This window comes from Rhagoletis zephyria, unplaced genomic scaffold, assembly GCF_001687245.7.
Source record: "Rhagoletis zephyria isolate East Lansing unplaced genomic scaffold, Rhagoletis_zephyria_1.1 Rzeph_scaffold_08806, whole genome shotgun sequence".
NCBI lineage: Eukaryota > Metazoa > Arthropoda > Insecta > Diptera > Tephritidae > Rhagoletis > Rhagoletis zephyria.
Window position 1 is genome coordinate 150 of NW_016165886.1, and position 25,838 is coordinate 25,987.

The 25,838-nt window shown below is 42.7% G+C and overlaps 2 protein-coding genes across 2 annotated transcripts; both read left to right on the top strand.

Annotated features, from left to right (window-relative positions):
- Window positions 1-1,386: 1,386 nt before the first annotated feature.
- On the top strand, window positions 1,387-2,536 carry LOC108375360 (U3 small nucleolar ribonucleoprotein protein IMP4). Its single transcript, XM_017631470.1, has one exon. The coding sequence runs from the start codon at window positions 1,402-1,404 to the stop codon at window positions 2,131-2,133; it is 732 nt and encodes a 243-aa protein (XP_017486959.1). The 5' UTR covers window positions 1,387-1,401; the 3' UTR covers window positions 2,134-2,536.
- A 19,730-nt stretch (window positions 2,537-22,266) lies between these two features.
- Window positions 22,267-24,550, top strand: LOC108375359 (uncharacterized; the record flags this gene model as incomplete). Its single annotated transcript, XM_017631468.1, has 2 exons — window positions 22,267-22,445; window positions 23,431-24,550. Coding segments are annotated over exons 1-2 (1,299 nt in total), but the record flags the coding sequence as incomplete, so codon positions are not given.
- Between the last annotated feature and the right edge of the window lie 1,288 nt (window positions 24,551-25,838).

Genomic DNA, 25,838 nt, shown 5'->3' on the forward strand with positions numbered 1-25,838 from the left:
GCTCAGGTGGACTGGGGTTAGCCGTGTAGGCTGCTCTGTTTGAGCAGCAGGGGCCACAAATGATGTGGTCCACTAGCGATGGGTCCTTAGTCCTGAGCAGACTCTGAGGTGACTCCACCCTCCGCAAGCATTGCACTTGACTGAGGTGGAGTTGTGGTGTAGTCAACTCTGGCATACACAGCAGGTGTAAGTTTCTGGCCCTGGGTTTGACTCGATGCCAGCCCTGAGCAGAAGAATATGTAGCAAATGTAGCCCTATGGACGAACAACTTCTGAGATACTTCGCCGACCTAAACGTGGTTAGATTGCCGAAACAACAGTCCTTGGTTTGGTAAAACCCGAATCATTCCGGTACGTAGAACCGGCTGTCGTGGTAATGTCTGCCCTGAATTGTCCTATCCTCCGCCTGCTACTTTTTATACTGCTCTCACATACATACGGGAATTTCCACCGCCGTTAGGTTTTTTCACATATAGCACATCTTAGCATGGTGGTTGAGGTTACCGCAATTATGGTACTTCACCCCTTCTGCTGGGCATTTGTATTAATGAAACGTTCCAAGTTTGGTACAAGGAACGGCCTGCACTTTTTTTTGTTGTGCTGCGTAACTGCGTAGTTACCTTTTCTGTTACGGATAACTGCTATAAACTTTTCAGTAACTGCGAAGAACGTAGGTGACAAGGGACAACTAGCTATAATTGTAGCGAAAGTGAGTAACAGAGGCATGCCTTCTCTTTTCATCCAATTAAAAACGTACTAGGGCTGTTGCTCACTTTCGCTACAAGTATAACGAATTGTCCCTTCTTGTTATCTACGTTCTTTGGTGTCTGCATCCAATTCGGCTGATTTTTAAGTCTACTTCGCTGAGTAAGCGTTCTTTAACACTTATAAACTTCGGCAAAAGCCCGCACACAAAAATGTCTTATTATATCTTAAAGTTTTAAATTAGCATGATAGGCTAAGGTTCTTTAAAACAGTTACGAATTATTCAATTGTCTCTTCTTCAGCTTGCTTTCTGGAGAAGAACTGGTATCTCTCCACAATCACATTCACTTTAGGCACGAATTAGTCGTTACAACTTTTAAGGGGTTCATCGTAGCCAACCGTATGAATGTCATAGTTGAACAAGTTAAACACTAAGAGCGAATCAAGTCCTATGTGGTGCAGTAATAGTGCCACCTTTGGCTGGTCGGTCTGGTCCCGCTGCACGCATGAACGCATTTTTTCAGTTATTCCATGCTACTGACAAATTGGTTGCCTTTAAATCCAATGGGAAACTGTTGTAGCCATGCTGACGACTTTACTGCATTCTGCCGTTGTTTGCCTTTTCTCTGTGGGTATGATGAAAATATTTATTTATTTCTTTATTTGATTTTAATACATATACGTAAATCAAATTTTGATGAAAACTAAATTTTATGAAACATTTATTTCAGATCTTAATGAAAGGGATGACGAGTACAAATATGTGGGTCCCTATAACCCTAAAATAATGATCACTACATCACACACCCCTTCTGTAAAGCTAAAGATGTTTGTAAAGGAGTTGAGGCTGATCTTCCCCAATGCACAACGAATGAATAGAGGCAAACAGGATTTAAAACAATTAATGAGAGTATGCTGCTGCAACGACGTGACAGATGTTATAGTTGTTCACGAAAACCGAGGAATCCCTGATAACGTCGTTATTAGTCATTTGCCAAACGGTCCCACAGCATTTTTCAATATTTCAGATGTTGTCATGCGCCATGACGTTCCTTTTGTTAGCAATATGAGTGAACAAAATCCCCATTTGATTTTTCACAATTTCAAAACTAAAATAGGTGAACGAGTTACAACTATATTGAAACACCTCTTTCCCACTCCAAAACTGGATTCCAAACGGGTTATTACGTTTGGTAACCATGATGATCATATATCTTTTCGTCATCATCTATTTAAATATGAGAACAAAAACTTGGAGCTAGAAGAAGTAGGACCCAGGTTTACACTTAAATTGTACCAAATTAAATTAGGAAAATTAGATGAAATTCCTGCGTCTGACACAGAGTGGATATTAAAACCTTATATAAACACATTTATAAAAAATCGAGTTTTATCGCATGAAAATGGTTGGCCTATAAACGAAAGTTAACTGTATTTATTCATATCGCTAATTTACTTCAATACAGTCATAATAAAAAAATGCCAAAATTAGATACAGTATACAGAAATTACCGCTACCTTTTCTATGTTGTGTAAAAATTCACTTGCATCACGCTGCATCGTTTACTAGTATCTCACTAGAACAAAATATGTATCCATTTTTACTATGGGAGTAAGTACATCGACGGCTGAGTGGAAGATCGACCTATCTCGGCAGCCGGTTCAAAAACGCCCTATCTCACAAAACTTTCCCAGAACGCCATACTTCAGAATTTGGTTGAATAACGTCCTATCTCACTTGAAGTAAATGAGCGATATGTAATATATATGTAGTACACATAACATGTACTTATTATGTGCATCGTAAATAAAATCGCAAATTTTTTTGAATATTTTTCTTTGTTTACTTTTAAATCGTGGAGGATGGTGCGCAGAAGTCCAGTGGGCAAAGCTTTTGACTGCCATTCACATGGGAGTGGCCAAAGTGATTCTTTTGTGTACGGTTCAAATCGCAGCTCACTACGTCCAAATATTTATTTCGACGTATCGTTTCAGTAGCGACCAAACAACCGTTTGGGAGCGAGTTAAAGTGAAAAGGCGTAAAACCTCGCATGCGCTGGGTTTTGGGTCCCGCCACGTTAAAACCCCGCCCAATGACAAAAAAACAACATGCCTCGGATGAGACCCCATTTTGACGACAGCGGCAAACGTATAAAGGTATGTTTTGAGGGTATGAACCCGGAACGTCCGGACCGTTAATGGGCAAGGTGCCCATGCCGAGTTGGTTGATGTCCTCGTAAGGATAAAAGCTGACATCGCCACCACTCAAGATGCCGATGGACGGAGCAAGTTAAGGGAAACGTGGAGCGTCTATTTACCACGGCAGCCGGTTCTACGTACCAGAATGACTCGGGTTTTGGCCGAAAAAAGTGCTGTTGTTTCGCCGATCTAACCCCGTTTTGGTCGGTGGAATTTCTCAGACGTTCGTTCATAGGGTTACATCACTTCGTACTCTTCTACTTAGGGCTGGCATCGAGTCAAACCCTGGGCCAGAAACTTAGGCCTCCTGCGTGTACCACAGACGACTACACCACAACTCCACCTCAGTCAAGTGAAATGCTTGCAATGGGTGGAGTCACTTCAGAGTCTGCTCAGGCCTACGGACTCATCGGCAGTGGGCCACATCATGTGTGCCATCTGCTGCTTAAGCAGAGCAGCCTCCACGTCACACTCCATTCCGCCTGAGTAGCTCAACATAAACACCACAGCACCACAACACAATAGAACACACCACAACCACGACAGTCCACACAATAGATAGTTCCTCCAACAATCTGCACGGTGTGCCAGACCAGGATATTCCATAATGAGTCAAGTGCAACGCCTGCCTTGGCTGGTAGTGCTACTTGAGGGGACGTTTAGGTCTGTGCACCCCGTGAGATTGGACGAGAAATTTCGCGAGCCGGTTTTGCGCTGAACTGTCGGCAAGTCCCAGAAACGGCGCCGCCCCCTACACCACAGGCACCCCACAGCAGCGCACACAACCNTCCTCCAACAATCTGCACGGTGTGCCAGACCAGGATATTCCATAATGAGTCAAGTGCAACGCCTGCCTTGGCTGGTAGTGCTACTTGAGGGGACGTTTAGGTCTGTGCACCCCGTGAGATTGGACGAGAAATTTCGCGAGCCGGTTTTGCGCTGAACTGTCGGCAAGTCCCAGAAACGGCGCCGCCCCCTACACCACAGGCACCCCACAGCAGCGCACACAACCAACGGCGGTCAGACAACACACATCTCTCACCCCTCACATAACAATAAGGCTCCCTAGGCACACGAAGCTCCTACAATTGAACTGTAGTGGACTACAGAGCAAGATGGAGGAGATGGGCCGGCATTNCAACGGCGGTCAGACAACACACATCTCTCACCCCTCACATAACAATAAGGGTCCCTAGGCACACGAAGCTCCTACAATTGAACTGTAGTGGACTACAGAGCAAGATGGAGGAGATGGGCCGGCATTGAATATTGATCGCTGCGGTCCAAGAGACGAAGTTGCACAGCAATTCAACATTGCTGAATTGTGCCGGATAGCATGTGCCCCGTCGAGATCGTGAGCGAGATAATGGTGGGTGGTGGCCTAGCGTTCATCACGCACCACACCGTGTAGTATCGTCTTATTGAAGAAGCCATCGACCGCACGGATACCTTTCCCAGAATGTCGGGGTATTGCTATCCGATCAAGCGATGTCGCTCGATTTATTTAAAGTTTATATAGCCCCTGTCACCATCTGCCCGGCAGGATATCACCCTGAAATAGGTGCGCTCCTCAGAGGTGAAAACCGTATGGTAGTTGGCGACTTTAACGCGCACCACGATCTTTGACATTCAAGCCTGTCAAATGGTCGTAGGGGAACAGACTAGGCTGAGTAGATAGACGATTCGACGCCGCACCTACAGGATTATGGGCCAGTGCTGCAGCTCGCCAGACATAACAATCGTCAGCGCTGGTCTGACAAACAGCATATCATGGCGACCTATGCTGACCTTAGCATCATACCATCTGCCCATAGTCATCTTGATCGATAAACCTGCCAACTTTGATTCCGCGGAACACCAGACCTATATCAACTGTACTGTTCTAAAGCTGATTGGAAAGGCTTCGCGGAATTTACTGAAAGCACCTTAATTGCACTTCCTACACTAACCGACGTTCACGTAGGTGAGCGTAAGTTCCGCAGGGTTGTCACTGCTGCAGCTCGCTTCGTTCCAGCTGGATGTATAACGAACCCCTGTCCGAACTTTCCTGCTGAAGCGTCTGTTCTAGGCGATGAGCGTGACAGCCTTCCTCAGCCCGATCCCTTAAATCCCCGCATCAGGGGTCTCAATATGGAGGTTCGGCAACTTGTGAACGTACATAAGCGGAAAAAGCTGGAGAGTTGCAATTTCACCTCTGGTGACGCGACGACAGACTGAACATCTTTCGGTGACCACGCCTAGTCGGATCCGGAGCGATGCGGGAGCTATTTTAGCCGCCAGTTTACACTGCATCGTTTGGCGGACAAAACCAAACGTAGAGTGACCAGAAGGCTGCACAAACTGCGAACAATAAGTGTGCCTATTGTTTCCACTTGCGGTGGAGTTTAGGTAGCCATCTGGAAAGCGCAGGCCTAAAAAGCCGTGTGATCAGACGGAATATCCATGTTATGGTGAAAAATTTGGGTCCTGCGGTAGTAGACTATTTAGCCAAGGTTCTCAACCTGTCAAAGACCACTTTCGTCATTCTAGACATCTGGAAGATAGGGAGAGTGGTCTTACTGCTCCCATTCCCTGGAAGCGAAGACACCAGAGGTCTTGGTACTCCCATATTTGCGAATGCGCTAATCACTCTGATAACACGTAGCGTAAACCGCAACCGCCCCTGTGAGCGAAATATTCTAGTAGCGTTGAATCTGCCAAAGGCTGGCAGACATAGGGGCCTCCAGAGGAGCCGCGCCAAGGCATGTCGGAAGGTATCTGTACGAACAGACGGATGAAGTCCAGAGGTTCATAAAGTAAGTCAAAGCCGACGGACGTGTTTTTGATCGCTCATCGAAAAGTGATAAAATACACATATTAATGAGAGTTTAAATTACGTACATATTGAGTACAAGGGTTTAATAATTTTGAATATTTTTGCGAAAGTGAAGTATACAAATAAACACTACTAAAATTATTAAAAAAAATATAGGCAACAAAACAAATATACGTACATACCAACGTTCGCTGTAATAAACAAATTAAATGTAGCGGTAAGTGGGAGAGTGACGGAGTGCGGAAGATGCCGAAAAGGCATCAGAGGAGAAACCGGTGTGAGTTGTGCTGGTGTGGGTGGGAGAGTGTACCACAAAACAATTGCGTGTGCACAAATAGACGACTGCACTACTGAGATATGCAAGCAAAAAGATGACATTGTTAGGAAGTTAAAGTTGCTAAAGCCACTCGAGCCATGTGGGCCTGCAGAAGACTTTTTGGTAGGAAATGGGGGTTGAGCTCAAGGCTGATTGAGTGGCAGAAGACAATGCCAAAAACTGCATTAACAAGCTGCAAAGATTGCGGCTCTAGAGTCGCTCCTGGGATGGACTCCTCCATATTTTTATTCAGGAATCAGCAGCCACGAGGGAGCTGCAACTTCGACTATCTAACGACGGCTTCTTCGTAAAGAAGCCTCATGCAGGTATTCTTGGGAAGATACCAGCGTTGGATATATGCGGAATCTCTGATTCCATGACTAAGGAGGTCTGCTTTGGCAGAAAATTCTAAGTGATAATCTCCGATCGCGAAGATTGCGCAAATGGGCTCCCTGCCCTTGATCTCAGATATGTACACTGGTACAAGGATGGCGGACAGAGCGGGTGCAGGCATCTTTGGACCTAGCACCAAACTTACAATTCCCATGGGCAAATGGTCCACGGTGTTTCAGGCTGAAATAGTCGCAATCTTAAACTGCGCAAAATTAAACTTTGAAAAGGGTTTAAAGGGCGCTTTTTTAGTTATCTTTTCAGATAGCCAAGCTGCCATCCGGGCCCTTTCAAACAGGACTATTAAATCTAAGTTGGTTAGAGACTGCTTTAACACGCTACAATTTTTGGAGCCAAAAACACGGTAACATTGTGCTGGGTACCAGGCCATTCTGGAATCGAAGGCAACGATATCGCTGATGAGTTGGCACGTGAAGGATCGCTTACTGCCTTTTCGGGACCTGAACCATTCTGTGGTCTTAGTTGGTCCTCTGCGAGAGCCATAATCACTGAGTGGGCACATTCAGAACGCAGTAAGTACTGGGGAGCGGTGGGGGACCTTAGACAGGCAGGCTATTCGGCTACCCCTTTAATAGGAACGACATCGTCCTACAAAACAGAACTGACATCAGGTTACTTTCTGGGTATCTGACTGGTCACAGCCAATTGCGGTTCCACTTACACCGAATAGGGGCGATCACAGAGCGGGAATACCGGCTCTGTCTCGAGGCCGATGAAACTTCGGAGCATATTCTCTATAACTGTCCGGCTTTAGCCAGACAAAGACTGATTTATTTTAAATCTTCGTTGGCCGAACCCTTTGTTATAAGGAATTCGTCTACCAAGGCCCTTTTACGATTCATAAGGGAAGCCGAAGGTATCTTGGCCACATTGGGTAAAGGACTCGTTTATAGAGATACAAAAGATCTTTTAGGTCGCGGTGTCTCTGTTCTATTACACCCAGTAAATTAACTAATTAACTAACTAACTGCGGAAGTTAAGAAAACTGCATGTCAGAATAAAGAAAACTCACAACGTAGTGTGGGTGCATCGTATGCTAATGCAGTAAAAGGCGTACCTCCAATAAAAATTAAGCCGAAAAATAAGCAAACGGCTGAGAAAATTAGGGCGGCTCTTAATAAAATTGATGCCACTAATATGCAAATTCACAAAGTGTCTAAAAAGCAGAATGGGCGGTTGTAATGAACGCCAACAGTGTTACTGAGAAAGAGAAAATTAAATCTGCTCTAGCTTATAACCATAATAAGGAACAATATGAGATCTCTGAACCTAAAATGAATAGGCCAAAAATACCGATAACCCGATATGAGCTACTGTTCGCCGCACAAAATATAAGTACTTTATTCTTCGGCGTATAGTGCACCCGGTAGCGTGCCAGAAATTTCACCATCTAATAATTTGTCTAGAGCGGACGGCAACGCTAAAACTGCATTGAGGGTCTGCCATTTTGCAATGGCTGTGTTTCTTTGCGGACAGCTGTCGCTGATTGTCACTAGTTCCTCCAGGTTTGTTTGGTAATTTTTACGCTAATAAACGCTTTCCAGCGGAGGCTAGTCATAGTTTGTGACAGTTCTCTGTAACTGCCCGTCTTCACTGGATGGAATGTATAACTTGACACATCTGTAGGAATGTGGAGCAGAATACATATTAGGGCTTATATCTTCGCATCTATTGTGGTAACTTGGTAGTTTGACAGCTACGTTTTGTTTTGTACTAAAACATACTGGCGGAAACATTATCGATATTCCGATATAGGGCTTCTGCTAGCCGGTAACTTTTATGCATGGTGAAACGGTGGGGAAAATTTGCTATGGTGTACAAATAAATTGTATTTTGCTGTTCCAAACGCAAAGTAAAATTTTGACAATTGAAAAACAACACAAACGCTCGTGCAGAAGCTANAAACATACTGGCGGAAACATTATCGATATTCCGATATAGGGCTTCTGCTAACCGGTAACTTTTATGCATGGTGAAACGGTGGGGAAAATTTGCTATGGTGTACAAATAAATTGTATTTTGCTGTTCCAAACGCAAAGTAAAATTTTGACAATTGAAAAACAACACAAACGCTCGTGCAGAAGCTATATTTTGTGTGTTGCTGAAATTGTTAAATTTACATCTATTTTATAACTTGCAAGTAACGTACGTTCTTTTTGTTTTATCAGATTCCATTTAGATTTTCACTCCTTATTACGGCCAACAATATTCTGCCTTATCTTGAGTTTCGACCGATAATTGTTCATCCGCCCATAGCAAATACATTGAAACCAAAAGTAAAAAGTGCACCGGTTCGAGGAAAATGAAACTCATGATAAGGCTGATTACATTTAGAAGCTGTGAAGTTTAACCTAGCTCCACGAGCTAGATAAAATTCTGACGTTTGTATTTACAACGAAAATGTCAAGTTTGTATTATAGCCATTTTCGGAAGTCTTGTTTGCGGTTAAGCCCGGTAAAAATACTTCCAAAAAGCGGATGTCAAGATATAAAAGCCTGCACAAATATCGCCCTGATATAACTTGTATCTTACAACCCAACAGACAGCTNTTGTATTTACAACGAAAATGTCAAGTTTGTATTATAGCCATTTTCGGAAGTCTTGTTTGCGGTTAAGCCCGGTAAAAATACTTCCAAAAAGCGGATGTCAAGATACAAAAGCCTGCACAAATATCGCCCTGATATAACTTGTATCTTACAACCCAACAGACAGCCGAAAAACAATAGATTTTATCCTGTGAGGACGGCCAGTCAGGAAGCAAAACTGTTGAAGGGCTGCTTACCAACCGGTTTGGCTCAGTGTAACTGGGTCATGGCAACCCCAGACCACCTCGAACATTATTTTTTGACATTATTCCTTGCACTGGAAGAGTGAAGGAACTAGTCCAATAGACTCAGTGCCCGTTATTCTTCCAAATGGAATATTTCCGCAGAGCGAAGGTATAAAAACTTGCTGGCAACGCCATAGTCGCCCATCTTGATTGTGAAAAGTCTTTGATGTTGTCAGTGAAACCTGTGGGTTGAGTACAAGAAATTTAAAAGATTTAGAAGTTCTAAAACAAAAAAAGAAACAGCATACTGAAAATAGGGGAAAAAAGTTAAAAAACGAAATCTAAGGCGTAGGCAATTTCCCTAAGGTAAAGGAGGCCCATTTCACCAACCGGGAGAAGGATTANGATGTTGTCAGTGAAACCTGTGGGTTGAGTACAAGAAATTTAAAAGATTTAGAAGTTCTAAAACAAAAAAAGAAACAGCATACTGAAAATAGGGGAAAAAAAGTTAAAAAACGAAATCTAAGGCGTAGGCAATTTCCCTAAGGTAAAGGAGGCCCATTTCACCAACTGGGAGAAGGATTGGGAGTACCTAGCAGCAGCAGCAAAACTAGAAAAGATAAGGTAAGAAATCTTAACCAACAGGTCCATTCAATATAAAAATATATAATAAAAAAATTACTTTCTACGAATTGTGCGAATACTTGCAAGCNAACAGGTCCATTCAATATAAAAATATATAATAAAAAAATTACTTTCTACGAATTGTGCGAATACTTGAGATAATTTAAATAGCAGGAATTTGCATTGAGTCTAATGAATAGAAACTAAGCACAGGCTTTTCTTATGATTTCTGATCCTTCTTTAAATTTTTTTGAATAAGAATTCAAGCATTTACCTGTGGAAAAAGCAATTGTAGTAGTTGTAAATTTCTTAGGCAGTTGCTACTTCTATGAGGAATTGCTTGATTTCGACTGAAAGAAACAAGCATTTGCTTTTGCTAGCAAGCGGTGCTTATGATTTTTTTTCCATCGTCCACAGCACCATATTGGCGACCCCTTGAGTAGCACCACAGCGACCGCCTGAAGAGCGGCACACAAGCGAACCACAAAGAGGCACCAGCGACCGCCAAGGGAGCGGCAACTAACAACCGCCCAAAGAACGGCAACCGAGCGCGCTAGAGCGCCATCGCACAGTGGTCAATAAATGGAATTTAATGTTCATAATTCACTGGAGCCTTCATTTCTCAACCGATTTGATTAATTATTTTTTTAAATGAAAGCTAAATAAGCTAATAAAGCAAGAGACTAGTTGAGCCCAATTTTAGAATCTTTATTTGTTTGTATTAAATTTTTTAGTGCAAAGTCCAGAAATTGCGCCAATTTTGAGAAGACCGATTCTCCTGTTCCAGCTAATAAAAGCTTCATAATAAAAACTAGTTAAAAACAATTGTAGGGTTCTCCTAAAACAAAAAATAAATTAAAAAGTAATAATCTGAAATGATATAAAAAGAAATGTTACCAAAAGCATTTTTTTGTTTTTAGTTTTTATACAAATTTTGGGTATGCAGTTTTATAGATTACTAAATTTTAGTAATAATTTTTTCACTAACATTTCGAGCACATCTGCATGCCAAATGGGAAATAAAAGCGTTTGTTATGTTATGTAGAAAAACAGTTTTATTTAATTAATTTTAAGTCTGGCGTTTATTTTACACACACATTTCACATTAAAATATAAAGGCGAACTACGCTTGAAGGCGGTTGGTTTAACAATGAATTTCTGTCCTGTCGTTCATCTTGTCGAAGTCTAGTTTGGGGTGTGTTCAGTGCGGTCCGATCGTTCATTTCGTAGTCTGGTGCGCATGGTTGCATTTGTCTACAATGGTATGACTGTCAGGTCCGTTCCTTTAGTCCGTCGTTCCAATCCCACATTCGGCCATCCTGCGCGATCATTCGGCCTCGGATGATGGGTCCCACCTTTTCATGAACTCAGCGACTGTGATGGTGCGGTTCGGGCCTTCGTGGTCCCCGACCTTCTCGACCGTGTAGCGTCCATGTCTCATAATTTTCACGACCTTATATGGCCCAAGGTATTTGGCTTTCAGCTTTAGACCCGACCCGTACTGCGTTCGCTTGATGGCTACTAGCTCGTCGGTTGTGTACTCGGTCTCGGCTTGTCGGTGTCGGTCATACGACCTTCGGTTCTCCGCTTGGATCATGGCGATGTTGTCCCTTGCGCGGTGACGCAATTCCTCTCTCTCGACGTCGAGTTCGTCGATGAGCTCGTTCTCCAGTAGCTCCTGCAACTGAGGGATTCCCTTCATCCGCATATCCAACCCTGTCAATATCTTGAACGGTGAGGCCTTGGTGCTGCGCGGCGGTGTGTTATTAATGAACTGCTGGACGCGATCAACTTTCGTGTACCAGTTTCCGGGAGTCTCGTGACTCAGCTTCGCTATCATCGGTACCACTATGCGATGTATCCGCTCAACCTGCCCATTACCACGAGGCACTCCCGTCGCTATTAGAAGATGCTCGATCCCCTCACTCTCGCAGTAATCTTCGAAGAGATTGGAGGTGAAGGCAGCACCTCTGTCCGTTATTATGCGCCTAGGATTCCCAAAAAGTGCTGACTGCTTCCGCAATCGGTCAACCACAGCCTCTGCGCCGGTGTTCTTTGTCGGGTATAGCCAGACGAATTTGGAGAAGGCATCTATTACGACTAAGATGTGGTTGTAGGCTTTCCTAGTCAGCTCCATCGGTCCGACGTGGTCAATGTGGAGGGTACTCAGTGGCTTGTCCTCCTTATTAATGGGGTTCAGGAAGCCTTCCTTCTTGCCGGCCTTGGAATCGGTAACGATGCACTCTATGCAACTCCTGATGATCTTGACCACCTTTGCGTACAGCTGTGGTATGAAGTACGTCTTCTCTATAGCGTCTTGCGTCTTCTTTGCCGAGAAGTGGCCTTGCTTATGCGCCACTCGGATGATCTCTTCCTCCATAGCCGACGGCACAACTACGAGCTCCTTGATGGGATCTTTGTAGAGGATGTCGTACTTGACATAAAAGTCGTCGAAGCTGTCTTTCTCCAACACTTTGCGCACAGCTCGAATCCAGTCATCCTGCTGCTGGGCCTGCTTCAGACGGTGGCGTAGCGAATCCTCCAAGATCAGGCATGAGACTCGGCTAAGGGCGTCGACGTGACGCATCTTCGTGCCGCTGCGGTGCTCGATCTCGTAGTCGAAATCCTGAAGAAACATCGCCCATCGGGATACTCGCAGAGGAACATCTCGCTTCTTCATCGTCATCGTGAAGGCATTGCAATCGGTGACGATCTTGAACTTGATTCCCATGAGGTACACTCGCCACTTCTTTAGCGCCTCTACGACTGCTAAGACCTCAAGCTCGTATGAATGCAGCTTCTCCTCGGACGGCTTCGTCTTCCGGCTCATATACTGTATTGGGTGAAACTCCTGGTCGTCGACGTCCTTCTGCAACAGGACTGCGCCGTAGCCAACCATGCTCGCATCAGTATGCACTTCCGTTACCGCTCGCGGGTTGTATAGTCTTAAGACTGGAGCGCTTGACAGCGCTGACTTTAGCTGCTGAAACGCGGCTAGCTGGTCATCCTGCAGTGAGAACTTCGCGTCCTTCCGGAGTAAGTCGGATAGCGGTTTCGCGATCACAGCGTAGTTGTCGACGAATCTGCGGAAATACGACGTGAGTCCAAGAAAACGTTGCAAGGATTTCCTATCGTTTGGTAAAGGAAAATTCCTAATCGCGCTGGTTTTTGCTTCGGATGGCTGTATTGTGTTGTCCGTGATAATGTATCCGAGGAACTCGACCTTCTTCCTTAGGAACTGACATTTGTTCCACTTAACGCGCAAACCTTTCGCCGCGGCAACGCTCAATACTAGCTCCAACTTCTGGATGCCCTCGACTTCATCCTTGGAGGGAATGATCAAGTCATCCATGTACACCACGACTGTGCCGCTACGTACCAAGTCGTTCAAAGCTGCGGACACAAACCTCGTAAAGACTGCCGGCGAATTGGATATGCCAAATGGCATGAACAAGAACTCGAACTGTCCGCTGTGCGTTACGAACGAGGTATACTTCCGCGAGTCTGCTTCCACTGGAACATGGAAGAATCCATTTATGAGGTCGAGCGTGGAAAAAACGTTGGCTCCCAGCAGCTGTTCGATAACGTCATCGATCCTCGGCATTGGGAAATTATCGCGAACGAACTTTTCGTTTAAACGCCTGTAATCGCAACAGAGACGTTTGCTCCCATCCTTCTTGGCTACGAGAACGACCGGTGATGCATAGTTGGAGTTGCTCGGCTGTATAATACCCTCGGCTAGCCAGGTAGCTACCTGTTCGTCGACTATCTGCCGATCCGCATATGACAATCGCCTTGGCCGTTCAAATACCGGGACATCGTCTGTCAACAAGATCTTCATCTCCACTGGGGATGCGGAGTTCTTAGCTGGCTTGTAGGCTGCTACCAAACTCCGTACCTTGTCTGCTCGCTCCTCACTCAAATAGAGGAGATCCATTTCATGTTCTCCGTCCTGTTCCGATCCTGTCATCATACAAAGATTTCCGAACGCCACCTGCAGCTCGCTGATTCGACTCGAAGGTCTTTCATCGCGAGACTGCGCACGTTCCGCGCCTCGCTCGTTTACGCTCGCCTTGCCTGGGATCACATGCTCCCGTGAGGATCGTCCGATCTCACAGCCTCTCTCGCTGACATCGTGCCCACTGACACCTTCTCGCATCTCAACATGCCTATGCCGAACTCTGACCGCATCTGGCTGTCTAGCACTCTCTCGGAGTCTCCTAGCTGCGTCCTTGATAGCTTTGCAGACGAAGTCCAAATCCTCTCTGATCGAGTCTCCAAGACCCTCCTTTACCTGCCTACTGGCTACAACCTCACGCGCCACTGCACCTTCGCATGGATCTGCTCCGTCTCGTCCTGCACCAGCGTAATTGCCGGCTACTGCCTTGCGCTCGAGTGCATCCTCGCGCCCGCTGGGCTCTGTCGCCTTGCTCCTAAACACGGCGCCGTCTTCGCTCACGATGAGGTCGACTTGCTTCAGAACGTCATTTCCTATCACCATGGAGTAGCTGAGATCACGCTCCTTCGTCACATGGAATGTGATGTCCACCGCAATACCATCGATGCACATGGGCAAACTAAAACAGCCGATTGTGGTCAGCGCGCTCTTCCCTATGCCCACCAATATACGCTTCTCTTTTCTTAATTCGACACCGAGGCCTAGCATCACCAACGTGTCGTTACGCATTAACGAAAGGTCTGACCCCGTGTCAATCAATGCCGAGACTGTTCGGTTAGCTAACCCAAAAAATATGTCTTTAAAAATCAGACCGCTTTTGTTCACCGCCATCATGTTAGCGGCGCTCTCTCGCTTCGCCCTGTTCCCAGCATTTTTGCATTCGTTGGCGCGGTGCCCTCTGTTACCACACTTGAAACAGATAACACCCTTACGCGGACAGTTCCGAGCTAAATGTGAACTGTCGCCACAGTTGAAACAAACAGCGCCTTTGCGTGGACAGTTCCGCGCTAGATGTGAGCCATCACCACAGTGAAAACAACGCTTGCTAATCGCGCCACTACCCGCGGGAACTCTGGTCGAAGATGTAGGTTGCATTTGACTCGCGTTTGAAGACGGAGGTTTATTTGCGCGTACTTTCTCGAAGATCTTGATTTGGTCCTTCAGCTCCTTGATGTTTCTCGCCTGATACAAGTTGCTCTTGTTTATCTTGCTGTCTGGGATTCCTTCGATGAAATATTCCATCAGACTGGAATCGGCCAGGTCAATTGGTTTGCCGATCTCCATCATCGCGTACAAATATTCGCGCAGATCTTCGCCCGGACGCTGACGGCGATTTCGGGGGGTGCGGTGTACCTCGACTGCAGAAACGCGAACTCCAAACTCGGAACGCAGTGCTGATTTTAGCGAATCCCAACTGCTAATTCCGTTCTGGCTTCTTACGAAAAGTTTTGCCGCGCCCGTTAATAGCTGCTTAGCGTAGATTAGCCTTTGTAGGTCACTCCACTGCACCGCCGTCGCGTTGTCCTCGAAGTCCCCCAGCCACTGCTCGAAGGTGGGTTGACCAAAACCGCTAAACTTCGAAAGCGAGTCTTCTATATCGCGGAGCGTGAAAGTTGGACGATTAGCTCTGGTTGCTGGAACGCTTCGACCGCTCGCCGCGTCGTTAAAATCGCTACCGTCGTCATCACTAGCGTTCAGGCCGAAGTGTTCGAGGAGTCTGTCTCGTAACGTCGGTTTACGTCCACTAGTGTCAAGCCCCAACCCTTCCAACTTTTCCCTCAGTCCTTCTACAGTCAATGCAAAAATTTCGTCGCGGTCCATGTCTACAGAATTTCGAAATTAATGGTGACAATGTAAAATTGAGATTGATATAATATAATGAACAATGTGTGAACTAACGAACGTATTTAAATTACATAAAATTTACTTGCTCAAAACAACAACAAACTTATTCACTTAGCTGAGCTACGTATGGTTCTTCTCCCTCGCCGCTGTCTAATTACTCGTACTCGTACTGTACTTCGCTTGTTAACGTCCCTCGTTGACGATGCTACCTGGCTCTGGCACCGTTTCGCTGCCGTGCTAAACACCGCTATGTACGCCGCTTCGATGCGTGCGATTGCTGCACCCGTCCCTCGTCGACGGTGCTACCTGGCTCTGGCACCGTTTCGCTGCCGTGCTAAACACCGCTATGTACGCCGCTTCGATGCGTGCGTTTGCTGCACCCGTCCCTCGTTGACGGTGCTACCTGGCTCTGGCACCCTTTCACTGTCGCGTTAGTCGCTGGACTCCGCGCACGTCGTTTTTGCGCCCTTTGCTGTTGCGCCCACTTTGCTGCGCGCACTTGGATGCCGCGCACACTTGCTGTTGTGCACGCTTACTGCTGCGCGCACTTGGATGCCACGCGCACTTGCTGTTCCGCACACTTACTGCTGCGCGCACTTGGATGCCGCGCACACTTGCTGCTGCGCACGCTTATTGCTGCGCGCACTTGGATGCCGCGCGCACTTGCTGTTGCGCACACTTACTGCTGCGCGCACTTTGACGCTGCACCCACTTCGCTCCCACGCGCACCCTGTACCCGGAGGAATGCGCAATATAGTAACTGTATGCTGGGTAACGGACCTAACGGTCTGCGAATGGCGTGGTACAGTTTTGCTATATACGCACCGAAAAGGGAGATTTGTATGGCTTAAATCGCCCCACAGTCACACAATTCCGTATAAACCCGTCGCACACGCACGTTATCTGCAGGGGTTTACTATAACACCGGTTTTTATTTAAAGTACAATTTTAGAACGCACTATGTATGTACTCGTTGGTTTGGCCGAGTGGAAATTTTTCACGCAACCGAACATAACCGTTTGTTAGCGTCACTTCGCGAATAGCGGTTTGTGTGGCGTGGCTAGCTCAAATCGCCGTTACTTTTCCAGCTATAAATTTTGCGAAATATTTTCTTGCATAGGTTGTTTTTTCGTTTATAAATTTTGATTTAATGATCCTAGGTTACAACTTGTGGTTTGAAATTATTAAGTTTTAATTTTCGGTACCGGCTAGCCTATCGCGCACGCACACACAAGAAACATACATACACACGCACAAAAATTTTCGCAAAACAGTTCTTCCCCGTTCACGGAGTAGATTTTATGCCACTTCACGACACCACTTTGTAGTAAAACAGTTTTATTTAATTAATTTTAAGTCTTTGGCGTTTATTTTACACACACATTTCACATTAAAATATAAAGGCGAACTACGCTTGAAGGCGGTTGGTTTAACTATGAATTTCTGTCCTGTCCTTTATCTTGTCGAAGTCTAGTTTGGGGTGTGTTCAGTGCGGTCCGATCGTTCATTTCGCAGTCTGGTGCGCATGGTTGCATTTCTCTACAATGGTATGACTGACAGGTCCGTTCCTTTAGTCCGTCGTTCCAATCCCACATGTAATTAAAAATCAACGCGAACTCTTAGCGACTTACAACTTGCACTTTATTATACTAAAATTTAGTAATCTATAAAACTGCATACCCAAAATTTTTATAAAAACTAAAAACAAAAAAAAATACTTTTGGTAACATTTTTTTTATAACATTTCAAGTTATTACTTTTTAATTTATTTTTTGGATTAGGAGAACCCTACACTTGTTTTNTTCCTTTAGTCCGTCGTTCCAATCCCACATGTAATTAAAAATCAACGCGAACTCTTAGCGACTTACAACTTGCACTTTATTATACTAAAATTTAGTAATCTATAAAACTGCATACCCAAAATTTTTATAAAAACTAAAAACAAAAAAAAATACTTTTGGTAACATTTCAAGTTATTACTTTTTAATTTATTTTTTTGGATTAGGAGAACCCTACACTTGTTTTTAACTAGTTTTTATTATGAAACTTTTATTAGCTGGAATAGGAGAATTCAAAATTGGCGAAATTTCTGCACTTTGCACTAAAAAATTTAATACAAACAAATAAAAATTCGAAAATTGGGCTCAAATAGTCTCTTGCAAATTTTATTAGCTTTCATTTAAAAAAATAATTAATCAAATCGGTTGAGAAATGAAGGCTCCAGTGAATTATGAACATTAAATTCCATTTATTGACCACTGTGCATCGACCGCGCAAAGAGCGGCAAACCAGCGAACCGCCAAAGTGGCACCACAGCGACCGCCCAGGGAGCGGCAACTAGCAACCGCTAAAGCGGCACCTCCGTGACCGGCAAGGAGCGGCACCAGTAAACGTCGAAGCGGCCAAAAGCAACCGGGGTAGGCACTAGCAACCGCCAAAAGAGCGGCGGCACACCAGCGATCCGCCAAAGCGGCACCACAGCGACCGGCGAGGGAACGGCAACTAGCAACCGCCCGAGGAGCGGCACCAACAACAACGACAGCGACCGGGGTAAGCACCCGGGTCACCAGCGACCGCCTAAGGAGCGGCACCCACTGCAAACGCCCCAAAGAGCGGCAACTCAGCGAACCACCTATCGGCAACCAGCAACCGGGGTAAGCACCCGGGTCAAAACAGCGACCGCCTAAGGAGTGGCACAAGCGACCGCCCAAGGAGCACCCCCAACAACAACAACAACATCAACATACAGGGTAAGCACCCGGGTCAACCCATCGACCACATCAGCAAAGAACAGCCACCAACTACACGGCAACAACAACAAACCGGCTACAACAGCAACACCAAGCCCCACCAAGACCTGCAACAACAAGGGTGAGTCCTTCGGGCCTACATTGATATATATATATATATATATATATATATACTAAATAAGAAAAAAGAAAAAATTATTAAATGGACTTAGAAAAAAAATATAATGATAATAATTAAATAAAAAATTAATGAATGTAGACAAAAGAAAAAAATTAAAATGTAAAATTAGAGAAAAAACTACAGTTATATAAGGAGTAAAGAAATTTTCCTAATAGAATTTAAATTAACCACGAAATAAGAATAACGAATTTAACTAACTTAATATAAAAGTTTAATTTGATAGAAGTAAAATCTAAATTTGTAAAAAACAAAAAAAAAACTGAAAAAAGAAACATTAAATTTAAATATTTAAAATAAACAATAGCAGGTGAGTAAACTAAATAATCATAGGCAAGTTTAATCTTAGTATCTATTCCTCCTATGTTTCTATAATTTTTTGTTTAATTTCGTTTTATGTTTTTAACTATTTTCTCTTAAATGTTCTATTTTCGTTTTTCTAGGTTTATTATTATTAGTAGTGTTATTATATATTTATATTGGTATATGTTATATAGTGGCCATTTGTTGGTCATGATTTTTTGATGTTTGTTTCATAAGAATTATTTTAGTTGATTTTAATTTTTGGTTAAACTTTTATTTCAAACTTTTTTTTATTAAGAATGTCTGCTAAATTGACGTGTACTTGAGTTTATTTTAATTTAATTCAGTTTAAGTTGATTTAATTTACTTCAAATTAATTTAGTTTTATTTATTTGTTTAATTATATTTATAAAGGGTGAACACACCAAAACTGCGCCACTTTGGGAGCTTATAACTTACCCAAAACGATTCCAATATTTTGAAATTCAAATAGCATGAGCCAAAGCTGACCATGACCTTAGTTGGACGTAGAAGAAATTTCATTTGAATTTGATTCCTAGTTGAGTTAAAAATGGCAACCGAGTTAGAAACGAGACAAACCATTTTGCACGAGTTTATAAATGATCCGGCCTTAAGTACACGTAAAATTGCTAAAAAATTAAAGATTGTACTATTCAACAGTTTGCAGGGTTTTAATCGGTACAAATAAGGCCTGGCAGTTACGAGAAAACCAGGGAGCGGCGGTTAGCATGGTCAAAGTGATAAAAACAGTGCTCGGAAGGTCCTCAGTGCGTTTTCGCGAGATCCGTTTTTTTTCGCGTTATGTTGCAAAATCCGTACGGAGACGGCAGTTTTTCGTACAAAAGGTAAAGCGGAAAGCTTCATTGAGATGTTCTACAGCTCAAACAGCGCCAGACCGAGGCGCAAAGTAGAATGTTACAGCGAAATCCTGCATTCGGGAGTTGTATGAGTTCTAAATTAAAAAATACAACTGCATTGTTATGGACTACGAAGCCTACTGCTTTAAAAATTCAAAATAACGGGTGATTTTTTAAGAGCTTGATAACTTTTTTTTAAAAAAAAAAACGCATAAAATTTGCAAAATCTCATCGGTTCTTTATTTGAAACGTTAGATTGGTCCATGACANCAAGATGCCCCTGAAAGTTGTAAGCTGAAAATGAAGTCCAAATTTCAAAAAAAAAAAAGCAGGTTTTGGCAAGCTATTTGTTCCTGTGGCCGTAAGAGCAGCCCTTTTTTCCCATCCGGGACAATGAATGATCAAGTTTATCGGAATGAGTGCCTCAAAAGGCGTCTTCTGTCATTTATCAACACATAAGGAGTAGGCCACTGTTCTAGGCGGGCATGGCAAGCTGCCACTGTGCCAAGGACACATTGCCAGGGTATAATGCAAGTAACATCAATTTTGTACCTCACGACTGCAATCCACCCAATAGCCCAGAGCTACGTCCTATTGGGGAATATTGGTCAATTGACAAAGGAATCTTGAAGAAAACAGGTGAAACAGTGAAAAATATTGAAGAATGCAAAACAAAGTAGTTGTGCGCATCGCGTAAAATCGATGATGCAGTCGTGCAGAACATGATGGCGCGTGTGCGATGAAAATACCGATCACGTGCATATGGAGCAAATAATAACTAATATTTTAACATTTTAATAACATCTAAACTTCCAAGTTATATAATACAAAAAAACATAATTTCAAATCCTTCTAATTTGTTTCTGGTAGTAATTTCTAAGTGTCGCAGTTTTGGTGTTTTCACCCTTTATATAGTATTTTCCTTCGTTCGTTTTATTTCATATATATACTATGTATGTATATACATGCATATATGTGGGACAATAGCACGACGGCAACCCAAAACGACACTGTTTATTGCAACCCTGACTGACAACGAAACGGAAGACAAACTAAGGAACGATAAAAGCGCGGTTACCCACAAACGTGTACATAGCGTAGTGTAGAAGTACGTGGCAACATATCAGGTTTGCTGTTGACAGAACGAGAAAGAAGCAACGGCTACGTCACGGTCATGCGGTGGTGANCGCAATTGTTGAACGCAAAGTTGAATAATGCAAACACTGCTTCAGCTGACCCGTTCTCCGTTTTTACGTCCGTGGGTAACTGCGCTTTAATAACAGACCGAATATTTTACTTTACTCGCTCGACAACCACCAAACTGAACAGTCGCCAAACTGCCTCCGTTATATCTTCGTTTAATTGTACAATAAACTGAAGTAAAGTACTATTGATCGGATGTATATTAACTTGCTCTTACTCTTTTGGCTATTTAATAAAGAAAAGTGACTATATCATTTTATCACGTTCGCAGTCTGAATAAACGCTTGCAGATCTAGTTTTCATATCGCTGAAAAATTATTCTGTGCTTTTATATTAAAAATTTAAATTGAATAAAATTGTGTTCAAGTGCGGTGCAACTAAATAAACTAAATCAAAACATGTCTCCTACTTCTGCTTCGTCGTCTCTTTCTGCTAAAGTCATCAAACTAGACGAAGAAGTTGCCCTCACAACAGTTCTCACGAAACTAAAAGATATGGAGGGGAAAATTCATCAGCAAACGGATCATATGCTGTCATTGTTGATAACTCTTGCTAATTATTTGATCTTTGTTATGCAGTGGCAGATTCGTTGTCGCTTGTATTTTAAGCTGCCATCGTTTTCATTGATTTAACATAAAGCAAGTCTTTGCTTGTTTTGCCTTCACGTCCCCACTTATTTCATTAGTGCGCTCACAATCAAATGTGTCAAATTGCACTTATTATTGAGGTGATGCAAATTCGTTGTAGCCAATCACGTAACATAATTGTGATAATTTAATCAGAAAACACAAAAAAAAGAGAAAGCTTTGAAGTTGTTCATGATAGTATTTAAATAAAGCTATAACATTTATAACTCCAACGACTTATTGCTGTATATTTATTAACCATTTTTGGAATAATAAAATTGTAATACTGCTGTGAGTAAATGTTAAATGCAATTGTTATTGTTGCGGCTTGTTTACATTTGTTGGGCTGAATATTGTTTAGCAAGGATCATCGATATATAAATTAGTGCATTAGAATTCCATATTCCTCGGTGAAATTTGAAGAAAATTGCTGGACTAAAAAGTTTGCATTAAGGCAATAAAAATTTTCATTTGTTTAATTTGTGGTCGAATTCTTCTAGAATATTATTGCAAGCGTTTCAGTCATTTATTTTGTAATTCGGTTTGAAATCAAATCGTAAACAAAACACACAAACACCGCAACAATGCCGACAAATGGTGATAGTTTATCTGAGCAACCTGCAAGGATTGCTGTTTTGAAACAACAAAGAGCAACAGCTTGGGGCAATATTACGCGAATTAGGAATATGTTAGAAAGCACTTCTTCAAACTGGAATGTCATTGACTTGGAATGTCGATTAGAAATTCTCAGCTCGTATATTAAACACTTAATAGCCTACCAAACAGAAATTGAAAAAGAAGATCCAGGTGATGATAAAAGAGGGGAGACAGAAGAATTGTGTATCAACGCAAAAACCAAATTAATGTAACTCTTAGGAAATTATAGGCGTAGAGAAAGCCGATGTTTAGACAACACTCTGGGTGTAACAATGATGCCTCATTCTTCGCGTTTGCCTAATTTAAAGTTGCCTAGCTTTGACGGTAAATATGCTGAATATAAAAATTTTATTAGCTCATTTAATAATTTGATAAACGATGAACCTACTCTCTCCCCTATTGAAGAATTCAACCACCTTTTAAGTTGTTTATCAGGTGATGCCCTTCGGACAGTTAAAGCTTTCCAGGTTACTGAAGAAAACTATGCGAAGGCATTAAACCGTTTAGCGGAAAGGTATGATAAAAAATGATATTCATATCTTTCGATAATATAGAGCGGTTATGCGAAATTCCGAAGATCTATAAGCCAAATGCTTCAGCGTGAAGAAATGCAGTTGACACAGTATCAGCAATCTATGATTCCCTACAGTCAATTGACAGTGAAACCGATATCACAAATGCTTTAATAATTCATTTGGTGCTATCTAAAGTTGATTCAGCTTCCAAAGCAAAATAGAACGACCAGCTAGATTATTCTACTCGCTGGAAGTCAATGACGATAGGTCCAGCAAGGTTGAAAATTCCCAGTCCAGCACATATCAAAATAGAATTAAGAAAAACGATCATAAGACATCATTCGCTTGCACTCAGGCTGGAAAGAATTCGAAATGCTCGTATTGTAGTTCAAATGGCCACTATATTTACACATGCAATGATTTTGCCGCTCTACCAATTGATAAACGGTTTGAGTTTGTGAAGAAGGGGGGAAGCTGTATTAATTGTTTAAAGAAAGGGCATACAGTGCGTAATTGTACTCGCCCTCATTGTCGTGTTTGTAAGCGACCTCATAATACACTTTTGCACAAATATGAACCTGCATCGTCAGGTAATCATTCGCTTGAATCTTCGAATTCTGCTGCGACTGTCTCTTCTTCACAACAATCAAACAATCGTTCTTCGCTCCTTGTTTCCAGCACTTGTGATGTAGTTATTTTGGCAACTGCATTGGTAAAGATTAATGATCGCTTCGGAAATAGTCATCATGTAAGAGCTCTATTAGATTCGGGATCTCAAGTGAATTTTATAAGCGACGAATGCGCAAATAAATTAAAACTCAACCGACGGTCCAAAGATTTAAGTGTGCTCGGCATTGGTGAGGTGAATTCGAGCGTTAGACATGTGGTAAACGCCACAGTTCAATCACGACTTAACGATTATTCGTTCCAAGCCGACTTTTGGGTTCTAAAGTCAATTTCAAGCTCTCAACCTGAGATAAATTTACCAGTTGAGTCATGGCAAGTTCCGGATAATATTGATTTGGCAGATCCACATTTTAATAAAAGCCAAAAGATTGATTTATTGATAGGCGCTGACATATTTTTCGAATGGCTATCGGTTGGTCAAATTAAACTGGATAGTACTTTGCCAACACTACAAAAAACGTTGTTTGGATGGATAGTTTCTGGGAGATATAAAAATGTCGAAAACGGTCAATCAGCTGTGTGCAATTTAATAAATCGAAGCAATATGGAAATGACAGGCATTGAATCATTTTTGCGCAAGTTCTGGGAAATAGAGGAAATCCCAAGCCAAAGCCGTAATTTTGCGCAAGAGCAGAATGATTGTGAAAAACATTTTGTCGCCAATACTAAGCTATTGGAAATTGGTCGGTTTGAAGTTCGTTTGTCATTCAAAGTTCCCGCGTCTTCACTTGGTTCGTCACACGAAATAGCGAAAAGACGATTTTTGGCGCTTGAGCGGCGGTTAGTGCGAACTCCTAATATACAAGAAATGTATATGGAATTTATGAGGGAATATTTGTCGCTTGGCCATATGTCGCCCACAAAATATGTAATTCCTACCGGCCCTCATTATTTCATACCCCACCAGGTCATAGTAAGACCAGACAGCCTAACAACTAAACTTAGAGTGGTATTTGACGCTTCCAGTAAAACTTCCTCCCAACCTTCATTAAATGACATATTAATGGTCGGTCCTGCCATTCAACCAGATTTGTTTATGACTTTGCTTCGGGTCCGTTGTCGTAAAAACGCTATAACGGCTGATATTACGAAAATGTACAGACAGGTACAAGTAAGCGAGGCAGACCGATCATTTCAGCTCGTTTTGTGGCGTGAAAACCAAGCCATGCCAATACGCACATATAAATTAAATACTGTAACGTATGGTACGTCTCCAGCACCATTTTTGGCAACAAGGTGTTTAAAAGAAATCGGCGTTTTAAATAAAACGACTTTTCCAACTGGTTCAAGGGTAATCTAAGAAGATTTTTATGTGGATGATCTATCTGGCGCTGAAATTTTAGCGGAGTTAAAANGTAATCCAAGAAGATTTTTATGTGGATGATCTACTATCTGGCGCTGAAACTTTAGCGGAGTTAAAAGATATAAAAGAAGAAGTCGTGAAAGTTTTAAAAATGGCTGGTTTCGAGTTGGCAAAATGGTATTCGAACCATAAATACTTCGAAAACGACGAAACAGTTGAAAGGTCCTTTAATTTCAATAGCAGGAATCCACAAAAACATTGGGCTTGGTCTGGCATCCAAAGAATTNGAAGCCACAAAAACATTGGGCTTGGTCTGGCATTCAAAGAATGATACACTTTCATTTAATCTGGTGGAAGATTTCGAAAACGTGAAAGCCACAAAGCGCAATATATTGTCAATTTCATCCCGATTATTCGACCCATTGGGTATTTTGTGTCCAGTAATTACAAAAGCCAAAATTATTTTACAGGAGCTCTGGTTGCTAAAAGTAGATTGGGATGAATCGATTCCCTATTCGTTGGACACAACTTGGCAAATATTTAAAGAAAATTTTAAAAAGTTGGNATTATTTTACAAGAGCTCTGGTTGCTAAAAGTAGATTGGGATGAATCGATTCCCATTTCGTTGGACACAACTTGGCAAATATTTAAAGAAAATTTTAAAAAATTAGGAGAGGTAAAAGTTCCTCGTTTCGTAAATATTTCGCCGTCGTCCAAAATACAAATACATGGATTTGCCGATGCCTCTATGCGAGCATACGGCTGTTGTTTATATATACGGAGCGAGCAAAATAAAATAATCGTTACTAAATTGTTAACAACAAAGTCTAAAGTCGCTCCACTTCAAACGAAAACCCTCCCAAGACTGGAACTATGTGCTGTCCACTTGTTGGCCAAATTGTGGAAACTGTTGCACCAATATTGTTGCTGTATGCAGAAAAGGTTACATTTTGGAGCGATTCTGAAATAGTACTATATTGGCTGAAAAATCGTCCATCGACATTCACGACATTTGTAGGAAATAGAGTATCTGATATCCAAGATTGGGGAATTCCAGCAACTTGGCGACATGTACCCACAGCTCATAATCCAGCTG

Bases quoted from the DNA above. Each gene is read 5' to 3' on its own strand.
- LOC108375360 (XM_017631470.1), top strand. From the start codon at position 1,402: ATGAAAACTAAATTTTATGAAACATTTATTTCAGATCTTAATGAAAGG.